Below are 19,972 nucleotides of genomic sequence, written 5' to 3' on the forward strand. Positions count from 1 at the left end.
GACAAACAGGTTGCCGACCCCTGCTCTAGAGCAATAGACAAACATCATAGTTGGTTGCATTCGTTAGAGCAATAGATAAACGTCATAGTTAGTTGTATTCTTTGGAGTGATATAAAAACGTCATAGTTAGTTGTATTCTTCAGAGTAATAGAAAAACCTCATAGTTAGTCGTATTCTTTAGAGCAGGGGTAGGCAACGCGGCGCCCGCGGGCGCCATGGCGCCCCCGATCGATTTTTAATGCGCCCTCGCTGGACTAATGTAAATGTATGATAGCCAGAGCGATTTACTTAACTCTTGTCAAACGGNCATTATAACCATTAGCATCCTAACTATTACCTTTCTTAGTAGCAATTCCGTAACCTTTGTTATCAAGAAGACCTCCAATTTGTGCTAAGCTACACTCCCTTTCAGTAACGTATTCAATCGTAGCAGATTCCATCATAAAAGCATAAAGTCCATTCCGTTTATTCACCAGTTCTTTACCAGCGTCGTTATTGACTACCAGATTATTCTCATCGCTTATCATAGCTTTCCACATATTCTGATAAGTTGGTATTGTAGACTCCTAAAGTAAATTATAAATATCATTGATACTTTGTAATAAACATTTTTTTAAAATTTCCAATGAGCTGCAAAGTGCGCACACATGAGCAGACCAAATGCGTTCTCCAGAAGTGGTATCCACTCTTTCAGGACCACCACAATGGGTGAGATACCGATGGCCATGTTAATTTGGACGTCTAGTTTCTGCCACACTAGATGGCAGCACCCAGATTCTTATTTGGATGCTAAAGTGCAATAGGAATTTAATTTTGCCGGAAATGCTAAGAGCCAATAAAGCACTCCAGGGATCTTTTACATGCCGCATAATCATACGACATGGCCGCTGAGGATTTTCTGCATCCAGAAGATCCGGTGTCTGGGCTGAGTGATAAACATCAGCTCACACACTGTATTATACTTATCAAAAGTCACTTACTACGTGATATAATGACCAAATATATCCCTGAAATGGCTTTTTCGCATAATTCGAATAGTTCGAGGGGTATATTTTTTTAAAAATAACACTGGGGAACCTTTCTTTTTCTGTAGCATGAGGTTGTTTTACAGCAATTCGATACTTTCGCATTGCTGATTTCAATTCCGCAATCGGTTTCTCTCTCCAAGCTTCAGTATTATGTATGGTCACGTTACCATATATAGTAACAGAGTGTAGATATAGTAACAGAGTGTAGATATAGTAACAGAGTGTAGATATAGTAACCAGATATAGTAGCAGAGTGTCACGTAAATATTGCGACTAACTTTAAAAAGAGTTACGGTGCATCATCAGGATTAATATTGCAAAGAAACCCATATCCGGAAATGTCGTCGTATGCGGCTAGGGGAGCTTTTCCATTATGACCTGTTCAGAATCACACGAAGAAATATTTATAGGAACCTAGACCCAGAAATATTATCATACGGCGCAATTGGCGCCTCCCTATTATGAACTGGGTGCTTCTGAACCGGTCATAGTAGAGAAGCGCCTCTAACCGCATACAACTGCATTTCCGGACATGAGTTTCTTTGAATAGACTAAGTATGTCATCTTGAGAAGAAAAATCTGTAATTCTAACAACAAAACTAATTTCAGATTTGAAATTCCATAACCTAAAAAATTTTGTTTCCCCTGTGTAATAATAATAAATTATTTCCATACATTATCCTGCTTTTTATTATCTATCTTAAATTTATCTATCTTAAAATTATCTAGATTGTATTATTCGTTTTAAAATTTATCAATCATTGAAATTGATGAGATAATATTTTCATCGTCACTTATCTAGACTTCTCTCATGTTCTGAATAAATTAAAATCGAAGAATTTTATTAGTTTATCAGAAAAAGCTTTGACTACAGCAACAAATGTAATATTTTTAAAACCAATCTATTATAATAAGTGACAAAATTATTATATTATCCTCCATATTTATCACGAATTCTTATATATTTTGAAAAGTAAGAATGAGATATTCTTATAAAGGAATTAAAAGTAGATTTAGCAACATAGCAGATTGTATTATTTTTTATATCAATTCCTTAGGGATAATATAAAAAATTATATTATCCTTGTCACTGTTCATGGCTTCTCACGCAATGAACTGGTATAATAGATTCTCATAAAATTCATAATAAATAGTTTTAACATCATCAGTGAATTTTCGTTTATTTTTATTTTAACCCTCTTAGCATTAGTCCCAGTTTAACCTGCAGGATTTCCAATATCAACAGGCCGGTTTTTTCTTAGGTTTTTAATGGGAAGTTGTTCATAGTAGGGAAATTTCAGTACAATTTTACCCAGGTATTCAATGCTTGGAGGGTTAAAATACTTATCATAATAAGTGCTGAGAATTATCGTCTGCTTAATTTTTAACTCTGATCTAGTTCATAAAATTATGTTTGCTATGGTAACAGTTTGTTTTGTCTTTTTTTTTTTTAGCTTGTTCATTCTTTTTTGTGGAGAAGAAACAAAATGGCTTTGAGTTTATATTTTATCTGTTTTTGATCATTAATTACATGTATGCCATTTTATATCCTTGAGTCTTTCGATTTTTATTGATGAAACTAGTATTTCATATTTTTGTATATAGAACTGTAAAATAAATCATTTCGTGTGTTGTAAATTGTTTATGGAATAATCAAGAACACTGACATCTTTAACTAATTCTGATTCGAAGTGTAAAGCGGAAGTAACGAAATTTTTCATAATGTATTTGTTTATGCTCATCATACATATTTTTATAAGTTTGAATAATACATCTTTAAATATTAATAATAATATTTTTTTCCAATAATAACATAAAAGTCTTTACTTTCGAAAAATAACTGTAGAACATTTCTAAAAAACAAAACACACACTGCTCTTCGCATACAATTTCTGGTGAATATTATTGCTTCGGGCTAAGACTTTTTCTTTTTTTTTTTTTTACTTATGCTATCCTGTAAAATTTGTATTTTTAATATCTATTTTTCTTCACCATTTTTAAAATATATCCCTTTGAATTCTTGAAAAAACTGGAGTCAAATGCATGCACGTTATAACTCTCAAATGAATATTTAGAAAAGAAAAAAAATTCTATCCAAATCTAACGAATCATTACGGAGAAAGGCGGAATAGATAGCATCAAAGACTGATTGATTGCGCGAAGAAACTTTAAGGCGTTTCTAATTACTACCTTTCTGATCCTCTCAGTCCTTAGGGTAATCAAACAGATTTTTTTTTTTGTTTTCTATTCCGCCAATCTTTTTTTTTTCTTTTTTTTTAACGGCAGTCACTGAACTTATCGTTCTTTGTCTAGGAAGATGCCGGAGGTGTTGCTCATTTAGCACTACCTGATGGTCACCTGTGAACAAAGTCACGGAGGCGAGCAATATTACCCACACCACACTGCCACAGATGCCCGTTATTAGGGTGGGCCATATTCACACATCATACAACAACAGAGGACAGCACACAGAGAGAAACATCCATGCCTTGAGCGGGATTTGGACCGCTAACAACTGGGCCACCTGGCCGGCTTATTCTCAGTTGTGAATCATTCAATTTCGATAACATTTTATTGCTTACATCGCATAAACATTAACTTGCAATCCCTGATTGAAAAACACTTTTTTGACCTTATTTCAACATAGATTTTAACACTGTAGGTTATGGGTGCCAATAACAGTAAATCTTATTTTTTTAAATAAATATAAAACGAATATAAAGTAGCAAAATGTAATAAAATCGTGAAAAATCGTTGTCAATTAATTCATTTATTTTCACAAAAACTCAAGCCCAAAAGTTTTTTTTTTTTCTTATGCTTAAAGTTTGGAAAATACAAATGTTTCATCCCTACTTCCACTTCTGTGTTTTATTTCACCAAGAAGATTGATGTTTAAATATTTTGAATGAAAAATTACATCAATTCAGGAATTTTCGGAAACTTGCGTAATGTAGATGGAGCCACATACCTCAAAAAACGATCGAGTAGTCCCGCTGTCAATGCAGCCATATTTGATTTTACTTTGCTTAGATAAATCTTCAGCGCTGTAGAAAGGATAGATTACTCTCTCAACTGTTAAAAAAGCAGCAAGGTTAGCTGTGTAAGAAGAAACCATAATCAAGGTAAAAAAATTCCAAAAACTGGCAACTGTTCTCGTGGAAAAAGCCCTAGAATAAAAACATAAATATTGGTTTAACTATTTATTTAAATCCCATCTTAATTAATTAGAAAAAAAAGGATATTAAAAATACATTATTTGATATAAATACTATTTCATACATATATATTATTCGATGTATATTATTTTCATATTATATAAATTATTTACATTTATAATTTATATGAATATGATTATTGATGTTTCGAAAAAGTCTGTTTTACAACACATCACTACATTTAAAGCTATTAAATTTACCCAAAGTAAGACAAAAACGTGTGAGGTCCAAAGTGTGACATTGTTCCAAAAATTATTGCTAAAATTCGTTTATTTGCTCCTGAATTTACGAGATTTTAAAACATGATTCAAAATAATATGAACAGTATGAAATTCTTATAGCTATTTTATCGGATTTCTCCCAATTCACAAAATGGCTGTTTTGTTTGAAACCTCATAATTTTCATTGAAAAATGTAATTTGAGCAAAGTTTTTGAATAAAACATCGTATTAGATAATGCGATAGGGCTTCGTAGTCGTATGTCCACTTTTTTGTCTAAATTTCCAAAGACCGTTTTCCATGAAGGTGACTAAATTTTATTGAGATTTATTCTTCAAACCATGGGAGATCATTAGCTTGTTGATATAAATCTTAAACTTAAAAAAAATCCAACAGCGTTAAACTTGTGAGATTGAAGCTGCCGATTCTGATAACCCAAATGGAAAATTACGTGACCAAGTAGTAACAACAATGCTCATATTATCACTTTGCAACAAATTTCAACGTTTTCTCTATCCTAGAAATGAAACTATATAATTCCTTATCAATAGAAGGTACCAGGTTCAAGTATCAAAATAAAAATGGTTCATCATTTACCGTTTATGAGGGAGAAAAATCGTCAAACTTATAAGGAATTCTGGATATACCGAAACTTTAGCCAGGTAATTAGGGCTATTGTTGCTTAAAANGTGTTTTACAACACATCACTATATTTAAAGCTATTGAATTTACCCAAAGTGAGATAAAAACGTGTGAAGTCCAAAGTGTGACATTGTTCCAAAAATTATTGTTAAAATTCGTTTATTTGCTTCTGAACTTATGAGATTTTAAAACATGATTCAAAATAATATAAACAATTTTAAATTCTTATAGCTTTTTATCGGATTTCACCCAATTCATAGAAATGGCTGTTTTGTTTGAAACCCCGTAATTTTGATTAAAAAATATAATTTGAGCAAAGTTTTTGAATAAAACAGCATATTAGATAATGCGATAGGACTTCGTAATCGTATGTCCACATTTTTGTTAAAATTTTCAAAGACCGTTTTCCATGAAGTTAAATGAATTTTATTGAGATTTATTCTTTAAACCATGGGGAGGTCATTAGCTTGTTGATATAAATCTTAAACATAAAAAAATCCAACAGCGTTAAACTTGTGAGATAGAGGTTGCCGATTCTGATAACCCAAATGGGAAATTACGCAACCAAGTAGTAACAACGATGGTCATATTATCATTTTGCAACAAATTTCAACTTTTTCTCCATCCTAGAAATGAAACTATATAATTCCTTATCAATAGAAGGTACCAGGTTCAAGTATCAAAATAAAAATGGTCCATCATTTGCCGTTTTTGAGGGAGAAAAATCGCCAAACTTATAAGGAATTCTGGATATACCGAAACTTTAGCCAGGTAATTAGGGCTATTATCGTTTAAAATGTCGCTAAAAGCACCAGAATCAACGCCAAGTTGGCGAAAACCTGAAGGAGAACACTTCTTTGACTGTAAAGTTATTTTTGTGTGTCATAAATTGGAATACATTGTGCAAGGAAGACAAAAAATACTTGCCGATCATACAATTGCCGATAGATTTGCCAAAAATATACACTAAACACAGATTCTCATCGAAAGGATATTTGTTCATGTTACTTCACAGCATCATTGCTCAACAAAAAAAACGCGTTGTTCATGGTAGCTATTTGCAACAAACCAGCGCTATCAACCGTCCGTTCCGTTGGCAACATTTCATAGCACAAATGGTACAAAATTTCACAATATCCTATTAAAATTCCGACAATTTCCTATCCCAGGCATAAAAACATTCATATTACAATATTAGACCATAACATGTTTTAAAAGCCAACTTTTTGCTCATTTTGAGAATGTCATTCGAGGACTTTTCCGATTGAAATCTAAAATTACTAAAAACATTATGTTTTAATTTCATGCCGTTTTACTATAATAGCTAGAAACGAAACGGTTGGATTATTAACGCATCTGTTGCAGTTTCGCCAAGTATAATAAAAATTTTAACTAATCTGAAAAATTAACCACTGCAAAAGCAGAAAGTACTGAGTATAATTGTGGACAGTGTAATAATTAACAATAATTTTCTTCAAAAAACAACAGGAATGAATTTATAAATAAAAAAAGTCGTATTTACAATCTTAGGGCTCGGGGTGATATAATGATAAACCACACTTTTACTTGCTCTGCAGAAGAAATTGTACTTTGAGAAAATATTTCATTGAGAATGTTAAAAATTTTATGTAGCATTTAGAGTGTAGGAAGGTTTTGTATATTGCGCAGCCACCTTGTGAAAACTTCAAAAAATCATAAAGTACATATGTGAGAACACTACTAAGGAACTGTTTTATCTAAACATGTCCTCTTTCAAAAATATGGACTCATAACTATATCACCCTAAGCCTTACAATTCGAACTATTTAACATACGTGGGTATTAAATCTGATCCTTGTTGCATAAGAGATCCCGTCATCAACCAGCAAGTGTTTCGAACATTGAAAACGTTTTCAACTACTATGTCATCTTGTCTGCAAGGATGAGGATTAATCCATTCGTATGGGGTAAGTCGACCAATCAAAAATGAAACAATGCTGACCAGAAAGTACGTTCCCATCAAATAAATCCAGACCTCAGTTGAAAATGGAGATAAGAAAGAAAACAAGGAAGTTACTTTAGTTGTTGGTTTCTTGTAAAGGATACTGATTCCAGTATTCATGAACGGCATGGTGAAATCAACAGCTTTTTCGCGTTTGTGGTTGATACTCAAGCCTGCTACAGCCATGTGAGCTTCCTGAAAATGCATAAGCAAAGATTAATTTTTCATGTCATTGACGCATCTTTCTTTCGCTAACTCATTTCAATGCTTTTCGAAATTTTTCTAAATTGTACTAATATGATATAACTTAAAGCAACTACCACTGGTGCCAAAAACATGGCATTGTAATGTTAAAGTCAAACGCTTTTTGCGCTATGTAAGAAATGGTTAAACTAGCTTACGGACCAAGTGAGTTTCTTAAAATTATACAGGGTATTTCTTAAAATTATACCTGCAAGTGACGTAGTGTGGATACCTCAATCCTGATTGGTTGTTGAAACTTGACATTTGCTTACGTTAACAACTGTCCTTTCTCTTTTATTTAGAGTAAGCTGAACCCGTAAAGTATCAATTATCTTAAATGACGCATTCTATATTCTCACACAAAGATTCTTTCTCAAAGATTTCAATTCCTTCACTATATATTTCTTACTTAACAGAAACAGGTATGTATCCATGTAGAACAAAATCAAACTAATTATGCATCAACGTTGCAACTACACTAAACGAAAATATATCAGGGTAATATACATAGGTCATAAGTCACTTGTGTGACCTACCATAGTTCACATGTGAGAGCATTTCGTTTCAATCTACTTTATTTTTTTAATCTCCTGAGCACAGAAAAACATATTGACTGGAGTGCTGCAACTTTTTAGAAATTCCCTAAGCAAAATTTAAGACCATCAACCAATGTGCAGCTATAGAAATACCCCAAGCAGGATCTTTTAAAAAAATCCTCACCAAACAGCATCATAAGTATTCGTTATATTTTCATTAGAACTCATATCATTACATATAAGTTGTAACCTATTTTCATAATCATCTATCAAAAAACATGCTTCTGTTTGTCACCAAACTTAAGAACATTCTAGAATAGAATTTATGGGAAATTTATCCAACAGACATTTCCGTTTGTTGACATCTCGAAAATTCTGGAAGTGTTTAACGCATAAAACGTATAAAACCGGAAGATATCAAGATGAGAAAATTAGCCTGCAACTTGCATAGATAAGCTTAAGGGATTAAAATTTAAGTTAACAAAGTAAAAGTGCTTAATTGTGTATTAGGTAAAATAAAAGGGGAAAAGCATAAGAATGTGTGAGGACAACATCACACGTGCTTTAACAGCAACTTTGCTGATTAAAACTACGCCAAAAATGTATAGAAACTTCAAGTAATAATTCTACTGGTCGTTTGACAACGTAATTTCTGAATCAAAAAGTTTTAATTTCAGTCATAAAGTTTTTAAAAAAGGAACTTACTCCTCTCATCACTTCGCCAATCATTCCGGACCAGCTGCCATTTGGAAATTTGTTGCCATAGTCGCCATCATCAACTAATTTTATTTCATACGAAAAATGCAAAACTTCTGATAACCTTTCTATGAGATCGATGCAGAAACCCTCAAATCTATTGTTCCCTATAAGAGGATCAGAAGAGTTTTTCAACATTACATAGGGGTCCCCCTGAAAAAAATATATATATTTCAAAAAATATATAAACAATTTTTTTTCGTGATAAGCAAACTTAGGTGCGTAAAAGATACTTATATCACTAGAGCTGGAATCGAAGAACTATTAAAGTGTGTTCAAGCTCGTCTTCATTCTAAATTTTCATAAAACTCTAAACAAAGATTTATTTTTATAAACTATTGATATTGAATGGTATTTTTCATTGAAATGTGAATCTTAATAATGATATTTCTGAACTTTCTTTAAAAAATCACAAAATTAAAACTGAGGTTAATTTATTTTCAATATTTGACTCTTTTATTCAATTTGATTATTTTATTCTCGAACGTGCCAGCACTGTACAAAAAAAAAATTCAGTTAAAATACATAAGAATCAACACGGGAAATCATTTATCTAGAATCTCATGTAAAATTACAGAGAATTCTCAATGGAAAGTTTCAGGAAAAATACAAAAAAGTATTTTCAGGTGAATCTGTAATTTTACCGAAATAATTTATTTCTCGGTAATTAAAGAAATTCTGTTATTTACTTTCCCGTCCTTAGACATTAAAATTTCACAACATTATTTAGGGATCTAAGCGCCACACAGAACAAGATATAAAATAACAATACATTGAGATATCTGTAAAAAGGTCCCTATAAGAAATGCTTAAAGGAAAACTGGTATTTTCAGTAACTCAATTACAGAGAAACTAGGTTATATGCTTCAGAACAAGAACTTATGTAATTTAACCAAGATTCTTGTTTGTTTGTCGTTCACTGTATTTTTAAGAATCTTTTTCAGTACATATTACCTCAACGATATCCATTCATTCTGTCTTGTGAAAGACATCCTCGGTTTTTTGATATTTACCGATAGATCTTTTCTCATTTCCTAGATGTTAGTTGAATCTGAAAGTTTTTCCTTGGTTGCGTATTATCTTCTAACATATTGAGAGAAACAGTACTGAAATAATACCTTCGTTTAATAATCATACATTTTATTCCACTTAATGGCATTATTCAAAGTTGCCTTCTTTTAATCATGCATTTTAATAGTATTAATCAAAGTTTCCTACTTTTAATCGTACATTTCCTTCTGTTTAGCAAATTGCCTTCGTTTAATTATACGTTTCGTTCCATTTAACAGGTTACATTCATTTAATCACACATTTTATTTCAATCAACTATATTGTTCGACGTTGCTTTCTTCTTATCATATAGTTTATGTTTCAAAATTACATCTATTTAAATGGACTGTTCAGCTTATTCTAGAAGTGTATAACTCCTAAAATAACAGCATAGCATAACGTGTTAGAACAAAATAAATTTGCTCTTAAGGAGTTATTAGCTAAAGAACAATTGAATAATTCTCACAAATTAATCTATTTTGTGTATTTTTAATTTTTATTTTTTCATTTATTTTAAACCGTAAGTATTTATTTTAACCGTTTTTTATTACCGTTGCTATGGTAATAAAACATAAAACATTGAATTTACTTGCATTTCTCTTAAGAAAATTTGCCATTGACACACTTATGGTAATTTATGGTAACCTATGGTAACCATAGACATTTATATTGCCTGAAACCATAGGCTTACAGAAACCATTAAAATTTGCATGGCCTTTATGGTGAAGATATTATTTCCAGTGTGGATGGAGGTTGTAGAGTATAGTGGACTAGTTGAAGACTGTGATGAAATCAGGGGATGAAGAAAATTAACAGTTGAACCGGATCATATTTAATAAAAAGCTTTTATTTTATATATTTGCAGAGCTCGAGGTACCAAATATACATATTATCCATACGAATTTCAGTTGAATCAATTTTGCATAATAATATTTTTAAGGACAGGCCATGGGAGACAAATCCCCCACAACCTGCCTAATCAAAAGCCAAATTAAAAAGTACATGTAATTTGTTCCCAACGGACACAGAAGCATGGGTAGGAGATCCAAAATTGGCGATCTATTAAAATATTATAGCCAAAACAAAGCCAACCAGCCTATCAATATGGGTTTAAAAGAATACCTTGGCGATCACGAGTCGCCAACAAATTTATGTGAATTATTACAACCATGCAACCGAAACATTTAGCCGTTGGAAAATTAGAATAAAAAGTTATAAATAGATTTTTGTTTTCGATTAAAGGCGACAGTGAATATATAAGTCTGCATTAGTAATGAAATAAAAAAGTATCCGTTACATTAATCTAGAAGAGAAGAAATAAATATTTTATGTTTGTTTTAAAAAGATTAAGTTTGTGATTTATTTTAAATATAATTCTATTAATAAAAAATCAGCTTAAGTAATGAAAGAAATTTTAAAAGATAGAAAATAAATATGCGTATGCCAATTGTGGCATCACAGCCTTTATATGGCAAGATACAATGAGCCTATGATAACCATAAAAATTTACATGGCAAGACACCATAAGCCTATTGCAACCATAAAAAAATTCATATTATTATATAGCGGAACACCATAACCTTATGGTATAGTTAAAGGAAAGTACCGTAGGCATATGGCAAACTAAAGGAAACACACCATACACATGCGCCATATATGTGGGAGGGTGGATATAATTGCTGAACGGAGCAGGCGTGTTTATTTGCTACAATCTAGCTCAATTCTGCGTTAATTAACCAATCCATCTAAAACAATAGTATTTTTCATTACAGTTTTCCCACCTTATAGAAATCTGTAGTTATTTAAACTATTTGGGGTTATTTCAAAGACAAAAAAATTCAACTGCTGTCAAGTCGATGGCAAGGCAAGTTTGACGCCATTACCTAAACGGAGCAAATCGTCCAAAGAAACTTAGATGGGTCTTTTTTTAATAGTTGTCGTGCTCTTTTATTTCATCTGTCATTAGAGTAGGGGAACTACTTCCATATTGATTGATATTATTATCTGATAATCAATGGAAAATAAGTAATCTCACTGAAATAAGACTTAGTTTTTTAAGTTCCATTTATGTCATTTCAAAAATATTTTGTGTAACATTTGCAAAAACATTTTCTAAATTTTTACTTACTTTTATAGTAGTTACAGTAAATTTTTTATTCTCAAGGGGCTCTTCTGTGGCTACATTTTGTGTAATATTTACTGCTAAACCAGGGAGAATTTCTCCAAACTGAAAAAAAAAATATCTATGAAACTATAAAAAATTTCTCTGCAAGAAAACTTAAACTTTCCTAAAATTGTTACCACTATACTGGTAGAGTTTCCATTCTAAAATTATGTTAAAAAACCTGGCATCAGTTTGTTCATTCAATTAACCATACAGTTTACAGTAAAGAACATTTTTTACCATTACGGTTTCAAAACCGTTTAGAACTAGTATATTTAGTAGAAGTTTAGAACTTTAGTTTAGAACTAGTGGATTTTGAAAAACATTTAAAATATAATTTTGCGAAAATAATTAGAAATTATCAATTATTCTATTTTTTGATTTGTTCAGTTAGTTTTCAAAGTAAAGTGTAAAATTACATCGTACTAACATTTTCGCGACACGTTAAAATTTGACATATGTATTCATTTTGTAGTAAATGATTTAAAATAAATACTACAAATGTAACAAATAATTATTGACCTAAAATGCCTTGATTTGAACTTTTATCAGCTTGATTTAGATTGTGTAAATAATTATTTAGATTTTATAATTTTGAAATGATTTCCATCTCAAATTATTCATAGCCATGGTTTAGAAATTTTAATATAACGACTGACCAAAAAACATGGCATTTTCGTAGTTTGTAACTTTTTCTCTACTTTTAATAACTGCAAAATACATCCCTTTTAAATGTTTAAACATAAAAACTTTGATATACAAGGTCCGGCTATTAATTTCCAGGACTCATGGAATAACTCAGAAGAAAATAAAATTAAACACATAGCCATTTAATTTTATTCGAAGTAACCCCCATCAGCCATAACGCACGTCTGTGCTCGGCAGTGCAAATTTCGGATCGAAGTTTTAAAGTCCTCTTTTGGAATGCTCTCTAATAGTGACGTTACAGTCTTCTTGATGGCTTCGACATCTTGAAATCTTGTCCCCTTCAGAGAATTTTTCAGCTTAGGAAACAGTCTGCGGGTGCTAGGTCTGGAGAGTATGGTGGATGCTGCATTTCAACGACACCATGCTGGGCTAAGAATCGCCTCACAGGCAACGCAATGTGTGGAAGCGAACCTTTTCAATTTCTTCCGGCGTGCGTAACGACTGCGGCCAACCTGTGTGTGGATCATCTTCCACGCTTTCGCGCTGTCTCAAAAGCGTTTAAACCATTCAAAAGTTCTGGAGCGACATAATGCTTCCTCGCCGTAAACTTCTTTAAATCATTTGTAGGTTTCTGCAGCTGTCTTGCCCAATTTGAAGCAACATTTAATGTTTATTCTTGCTCCATTTTCACTTCGACAATAGGAATTTAAGAGCTATGTTTTAATGCGCCTTTCTATGAGAACCACTTACTTCAGTATGGTGCCGATTGCACTGCACATGCGCAAGAAAGCACTCTTTAATATGCAATCATTAGCGCCATCTTCCGGCTTTTCGTTCTCCTACGAAAAGACCTGGAAATTAATAGCCGGACCTTGTAGTTGAAAAAGTTTAAAATAAAATCAGTTTTGAAAAAAATTCTCAGACATGCATTCGAAAGTTATATTTTTTTTTTCACTTTTTAACCAATTTTAACTAAAACTTAGCAGTGTACATCTTTTTTTTTTTGAAGTAACGAAAATATTATTAATTTGTTCAGTTATTTATCGTAATAGTTTGTTTATCGCAAGAGTTATTTATCATAATAGTTTAATTAAACGCAATAAGTATTTTTTTAAATGTAATTTTAAGAATATTTTTTTCTGGAATTCCTCTTTTTTTTCATATTGAGAGTTTTTGACATTTTTTATTACGTCACTAAATTTTAAATGCTCTTTTAAGTTTGTTCAAATAAACAAGGGCGAACTGTTTCGGTAATTTTGCAATAGGCTTTATGACATATAATATTAATGGCATAATAATGAGTGAGTAAATAATATTGAAAAATTCAATTTAAGCACTGCTGAATGAGCAAATAAGACTCAAAAAATTAGCAAACCAAGCAGTATCTGCCATAGTATGATGATACAATTTAGAAGAGTCTTTTCCTTAAGTAACTTTAAAGAAATAGTAACAGTTCGTGATTGTAATATCAATTGGATACTCTGAATAATTGGGTAATTAATTGGTAGTTGACATAAAAACATAATCTAGGCATTTATGTTTATTTAAACATTTGATTTAAGTAAAACTTACTTTGAAAAGTCCTTTTTCTTGTAAAATCATAAGGTCCATTTGAAAGGCAGACCTGATTCCTTGTCCATCAAAAGCAATAATTCCAGTTGTTCCAATCATTTTACTCTAATGGGAACGTTATAGTTATTGAAAGTTTAAAATAACTTTATATGTAAACATTACACTATTAAGTGCAATAAAAGTATGAAAATTTTACATTTTTAAATTTGAAAAATAAACAAAAGTGAGTACTATCTATCTATTTCTGTTACCAACTAAGCATTAGGAACTTACAAAAAAAAAAGCATTATTACATGAATTCCAGAATAAACCAAAGCGTAGAAAATATAAATATAAGCCACAGCTCTATGAAAAGAAATAATAATCTATGATTTTGGGAAAAACAAGTCACTCAATTTGTTTCGAAATAACTATCTAAACAATGTAACAATCTATTTCATAGCTATTTTAATAATAAAAAATAAGCAACAGAAATTATTTTCCATTTTCTCTAGATACATTTTTCCTATAATAGAATGATGATAGATAGAAGAAATTATTTAGCACACAGACAAATAGTTTTTTTATGCCTATGTGTAACAATATTTCCACTTATCATAACAAAATAGTGATATATGGAAAAATAAAGTAGCGCAAAGGCAGGCTGTTAAGAATGTTAAGTGACTGACCCAAATCGTGATTGAATTTCTTAACCCCTGGTCTAAGAATAGGTCTGATTTAGGGATGTTTCTCTGGTTTTGAAAACATTTGCTAGAAAACATATTATTGCTAAAAACTAATTTATCTTTCAATTATTTTAAACTCATCAATAAGCTTGATGCTATTATGTTACTAATAAATTACAATATGAGAACACAATTTTTTTATAATATAAGAAACTATGTATAAGCATAAAAAATATGGACTTAAAAAACTATTTTGCCTCAGTGCAAAAAATCCTTTCACCTATTAATTCGGGGCCGGAATATCCCGGTTGGTAGGGCACTGGGCCCATGTCCAAGTGGTCGTGGGTTCGAAGACTCCCCGTGTAGTAAATGGTGACTGACGCATGTTAAATCTGTCAAGTCTCAAAGTCTTCCATGTTCCCATAACAAATCAATACCTCTGGGGGCACTGAATTGGAGATTGATCGTCCTCTGATTCAGGTAAAAATTATGATCTGTGGATGAATGAATGGATGTCTAATCTAATCTAGGAGATTGTTCGGGGTGCCTGAGGCCGGAACGGCCCTTTACCCCTTCATCTTGTGATGATGTCGATGAGGTTATTCTTTGTGGTTGGAATGAGGATGAGATGATATTAGTAGGATGAGGCTACATCAGTGGAGATGGGCTTGAGTTGAGGCATGAGAGTCATCATTGTGATGGGGAGACCCCATTCAGTAGCGATTGAAGTAGGCTTGTGACTTCATGATTCTTGAGGAGCTCCTGCAGTTCTTTCACTAGTGAGACCAGGCGATGAGCTGTGAATGCAGGTGTGTCCTTGGATTGTTGGCTTTTTCCACTAGGGCGGGCCTCGCACCCAGTGAAATTGGAGGTGTGGTTCCCGTCACAGTTACAGCATTTGGCGGGAGAATTTCTGTCTTTTTCACATTGGTAGGAGTAGTGGAAGTCAGCACATTTCATGCATCTCGGCTGATTGGCACAGGAGCGCTGAGTATGTCCGTAGCTTTGACATCTAAAGCACTGGATGGGCCGGCGGCCGCCACGAAATTTCTCGGTAGAGATAGGAATCTGCATGATACTCTGGATGGAATGAGCTTTCTGCTGATTGGCCAATGGAGTAATGACGAGAAAAAGGGGGAGGAGCCTATAGGCTCCACCCACCCTCTTCTTGAACTGGATAATCCTATGTGAAGTGATGCCTGATTTCTCTATTTCTAGAGAAATGTCCTCTATTTTGAAGTCGACTGGAAGCCCTCGGATGAGAATCTTAGCAGACTTGGATGGTTGTTCTTCCTTGGGTTCCAAAGTAGTGTCAGTAGTGGGCTCAGGCACTGGGAGGGATTTAGGAGTAGAAGGGCTGTTAGTAGTCTTTGTAGTGATTCCATGAGTTTGCTTCTTCTTCTTCCTTTTTCTCCTCTTGGCAGGCTGTTCTATCTGGTTATGAGTCTGGGGCTCAGTTTCTGAGGCCGAGGCAGCTTCACTAAGCTCCGAGTTGTTTTCCGATACTGAAGAGTTGGTTTCGAAAGAAGTAACTATCTCTGAGGCTTCCTTCGGCTTATCTGGTTGGTTCAGCGTGACTGTTTCCATAGGCATGATTTCCTTATCAGACTCCTCAGGGAATAGTTCATTTCTTCTGATGTTGAGAGCTTTCACTTTAAATTCAAGTAATAAGGATGGCTTTTCTCCGTTTGATATTTGTCGTTTCATTAATCCTTCAATGATCTCAATTTGTCTATCAATGATTCCTTTAGTGAGGCACGGATTAGCAAATGTAGAGCAGAGCTCCAATCGTTCTTCGTCAGTTTCCAGCATAGCAAATCCTTCACTAGGATCGGGTCGCTGCACGGGCCTTTCGGTCCGCCGCTTCCCACCTCGGGAAAAACGTTGATAGGACATGATGCGCACAGAGCTAGTTTCAACACAACCACACTCTGCAGAGGCTTGAGTCGAACTGGGGGTGGGTGGGAATGGATGTATGAAGGGGTCCAGCCTATAAACGGGTGTGACGTATGGGTGTGGCAGAAGTTGAATTCTTGGCCATAGATGGCGCCACTGGAAAACAAGATCAATCGCACCCCCTCTGCCTTAATGGCATACGTCGACAACAACAACCTATTAATTCAATTAAATTTCAGTTAAATTATAATTCAATTAAAACATTACTTCATTTTACGCCCTCACATAACAGTTAATCTCCAGTATATACGCTGCGGCAGAATCTACTAAATTTTGTTAAAAAAGGTAAAAAAATAAGTTACACAAATCCATTTAGAATTCTGATTTTTTATTCTCAGAAGGAAAACTAAATAAAGAAATACCGATTTCATGTAGTTGATAAGACTAGTTCCATCAGTTCCTTTAGACAATCCACTTTTACAAGAGATAGCAGGAAAATTTTTCACTTCTTTACCGACATCTAAGTCTTGCAGTGCCACAACAAACATTCTAACAGCATCGAACATTAATGCTGTTTCTGTCTGAAACAAAGCGATTGTAGAAAACTTTACAAACAGGTTATCGTAAAGAATTTTTAAAAAAAAAATTAGAAAGGGGAGGGAAAATGATGGTTTATTTTTCAAAGTTCAAATGTATCTCTACGAATACTATGGCATTTCTTATTTATGAATTAAAATTTTGACATTTGCCATTTTTAATTATGACATTTTTAATTATTTTTCATTTATGAATACTATGACATAAAGAATATTTTTCTTAAAATTGAGTTTGATGTTAGAATGTCTCTGAGAATTCTGCATAGGAGGCAAAAGTTACCAAAATAAAACAATAAATACAGAAATAATGCAAAAAAAATTTTAAATTTAATTCTTGATATTTTTGGTAAACTCAGCCCACAGGTATAGATAATCATTGCTTTATTTCAAGCTTAAATCTATTTCAAAATAGTTATATTTGACTATCTTATTTGGCAGGTTCTAAAACAGATATACAATGATGCAGTCTGCATAAAACTTTAAAATTAGCATATTTTTTCTGACAACTACTAAAAAAATCCATAAAGTTGATTTGATCCTTGGTGGTTCAGGAGATAGAGCGTTCGCCTTAAAATGAGGTAAACAGGGTTCGAATCCCAGCAAAGAATGTTCGGTGCGAATTCCGCACCCGACTCGCACTGGTCTCAGTGATGACGCAAAATATCCTCACTAGATGACGGATCATGAGTTTGCCATCAGGTTAACCCTGGAAGATTTTCGCGTTTATCCTCTCCATATAACGCAAACTCGGGATAGTTCCATCAAAAAGTCCTTCGCGAAGACAAATTTCTACAAATAGTTGATCTAGGAGTTCCCTTGTCTTCTGGATTGGCTTAAAAATTGCAAGGCTGCTTAGTTTAAAATTACCAGTCGTAAGTCCAAGATATTGTGTCCGCTGCTCTACGACGGTTATAAAATAAAATTGCATCAGTTTGGAAAGTCATTTTATAGTAAGCGTTTTTAAAACATACTGAATTAAATTTCCTAATGAGCCGTTAGGAATCATTAAGAAGTGTCTAATAGATCTGAATTCAATAGAATTGAAGAGAATCAAAATGAAAAAAAAAATTCTTCAGAGAACATTTTAACTACGAGTAATCATAGAGAGAAAAAGTAGTTTAGAAAAATATTAAAATTAACTATTTTAAATTCAATTTTTAAAAGTACATAATATTAAAAAGAACAGTCTTTGCAAGATTAAGATTTCGACAGACTGCTTAATAAATTCATTATAAGAGAAATAATATTAGTGATGCTTTAACTCTATTGATGCTTTTACTCTATTGATGATAAAACTCTATTGATGCTTTTACTCTATTGATGACAAAACTCTAGTAATGATTTTTAAAGTAAACTCATTTGAAGTTCAATGAGCCCCTCTAACAGAGAAATATAACGCGCTTCTGTGAGACTGGAAAATTATGGATTCTATCTCGTCTTCGCTACATACTTTACTCACCTCAATTTGAGAATGGAAGAGGAAAAAACTCGGGTTAATACAACACAAAATCTTCAATATCATTGCATTGAGTTGGGCTAGGATACACTTCCGCACGCACACGTGGATACGTGACAAGCTCACGACTTTTGAATTCCCTTACTTCATTCTGCTATTTTAGTCAGGGTACCTCAATCATGAAGCAATTTCATCTTTATGGGCTATAGGAACATTTTGAGTTAAGAAACCGTCAGATTCGGGGTTCTACCTTCTCTATCATCTCACATATTTTTATCAAAACCAAGAAAGAGTGCACTAATAAGACTGCTAAATTTACAGAAAAAAACTGTTAGCTGGTGTGCCAGTATAAAACCACTTATTTTGCAGAAAAAATAATTTTTTTCGCTGTATAAATGGACACTTGCTTCTTAAGTAAGTAAGTGCAGTTATTTTAACTAACCCGTCATTTTAGCAAAAACACTTTGCTCTTTTAACAAAAATCTCTATAAAGTAACTAAGTCAGCATAATGTTCAGTGTGAGACGAGAGTAGCATTCTTATCAGTGGCGGACCCCCCCCCCCCCCAAAAAAAAAAAATTTTGGAAAAATAAATAATAATAATTTTTTTTAATAGTTTACAAAAGAAATAAAATATTTTACAAATTATTTAAGGGGGCATATACTCCTAGGTAGGTCGGAAAAATCGATATTCTTTTCCAGAGCCAAAGCCGAGATTTGCCAAAACTTCTAAAAAACGCATTACATTTATTATTTAAAGATGTTGAATACTTGAATTATTTATGCATTGTTCTATTGCTCATTATGAAAAAAATGAATGAGAAAACTAGCACTAAAAATCCCAGGTTTTTTCAAAAAAAATATTTTTAAAAAAAATTTATAAAAAAAATTTATTGTGGGGAGGGGATTTGAGTCTATGACCCCCCCCCAGGAAAAATTTCTGAATCCGCCCCTGATTCCTATTATTGTCAACGCCACTGTTCTAACCCGGGTCACCTCATTGAAGGAGAGTGTTCTGCCCCTGAGCCATTGCCGGGGTTAGGTTTGGTTATGAAAAAAAATCTTTAACTTCCTTTATCTTTAAAGGAAGTTTAGTTGAGTCAGATTCGGGGGATTTGGATTTTGATGTTTTATTGACATCATATTTAAGTGAAAAAACGTTTAAAATTATAGTCATAATTTAACTTACCGAAAAATTATATTTAAAGAAAGACAATAATCAAGCAGAGTATCAATTTGACAATAAAGTCGAATCAAAATTATTTTATATGATGTTCAAAGCCATTAAATAATTGCTGAAAAGTAA

The 19,972-nt window shown here is 32.7% G+C and overlaps 1 protein-coding gene across 1 annotated transcript in view; it reads right to left on the reverse strand.

Moving 5' to 3' along the window:
* Nucleotides 1-19,972, reverse strand: part of LOC107450783 (glutamate receptor ionotropic, kainate 2-like) — a 53,009-nt gene that overhangs the window by 14,769 nt on the left and 18,268 nt on the right. The window contains exons 7-13 of the mRNA XM_071181260.1: nt 17,038-17,196; nt 14,055-14,159; nt 11,799-11,897; nt 8,570-8,773; nt 6,919-7,280; nt 3,997-4,195; nt 338-566 (exon numbers count right to left, since the gene is read on the reverse strand). Of these exons, the coding sequence (XP_071037361.1) occupies nt 338-566; nt 3,997-4,195; nt 6,919-7,280; nt 8,570-8,773; nt 11,799-11,897; nt 14,055-14,159; nt 17,038-17,196 (1,357 nt within the window). The remainder of the gene's footprint in view (nt 1-337; nt 567-3,996; nt 4,196-6,918; nt 7,281-8,569; nt 8,774-11,798; nt 11,898-14,054; nt 14,160-17,037; nt 17,197-19,972) is intronic.

This window comes from Parasteatoda tepidariorum, chromosome 5 (assembly GCF_043381705.1).
Source record: "Parasteatoda tepidariorum isolate YZ-2023 chromosome 5, CAS_Ptep_4.0, whole genome shotgun sequence".
Classification (NCBI taxonomy): Eukaryota; Metazoa; Arthropoda; class Arachnida; order Araneae; family Theridiidae; genus Parasteatoda; species Parasteatoda tepidariorum.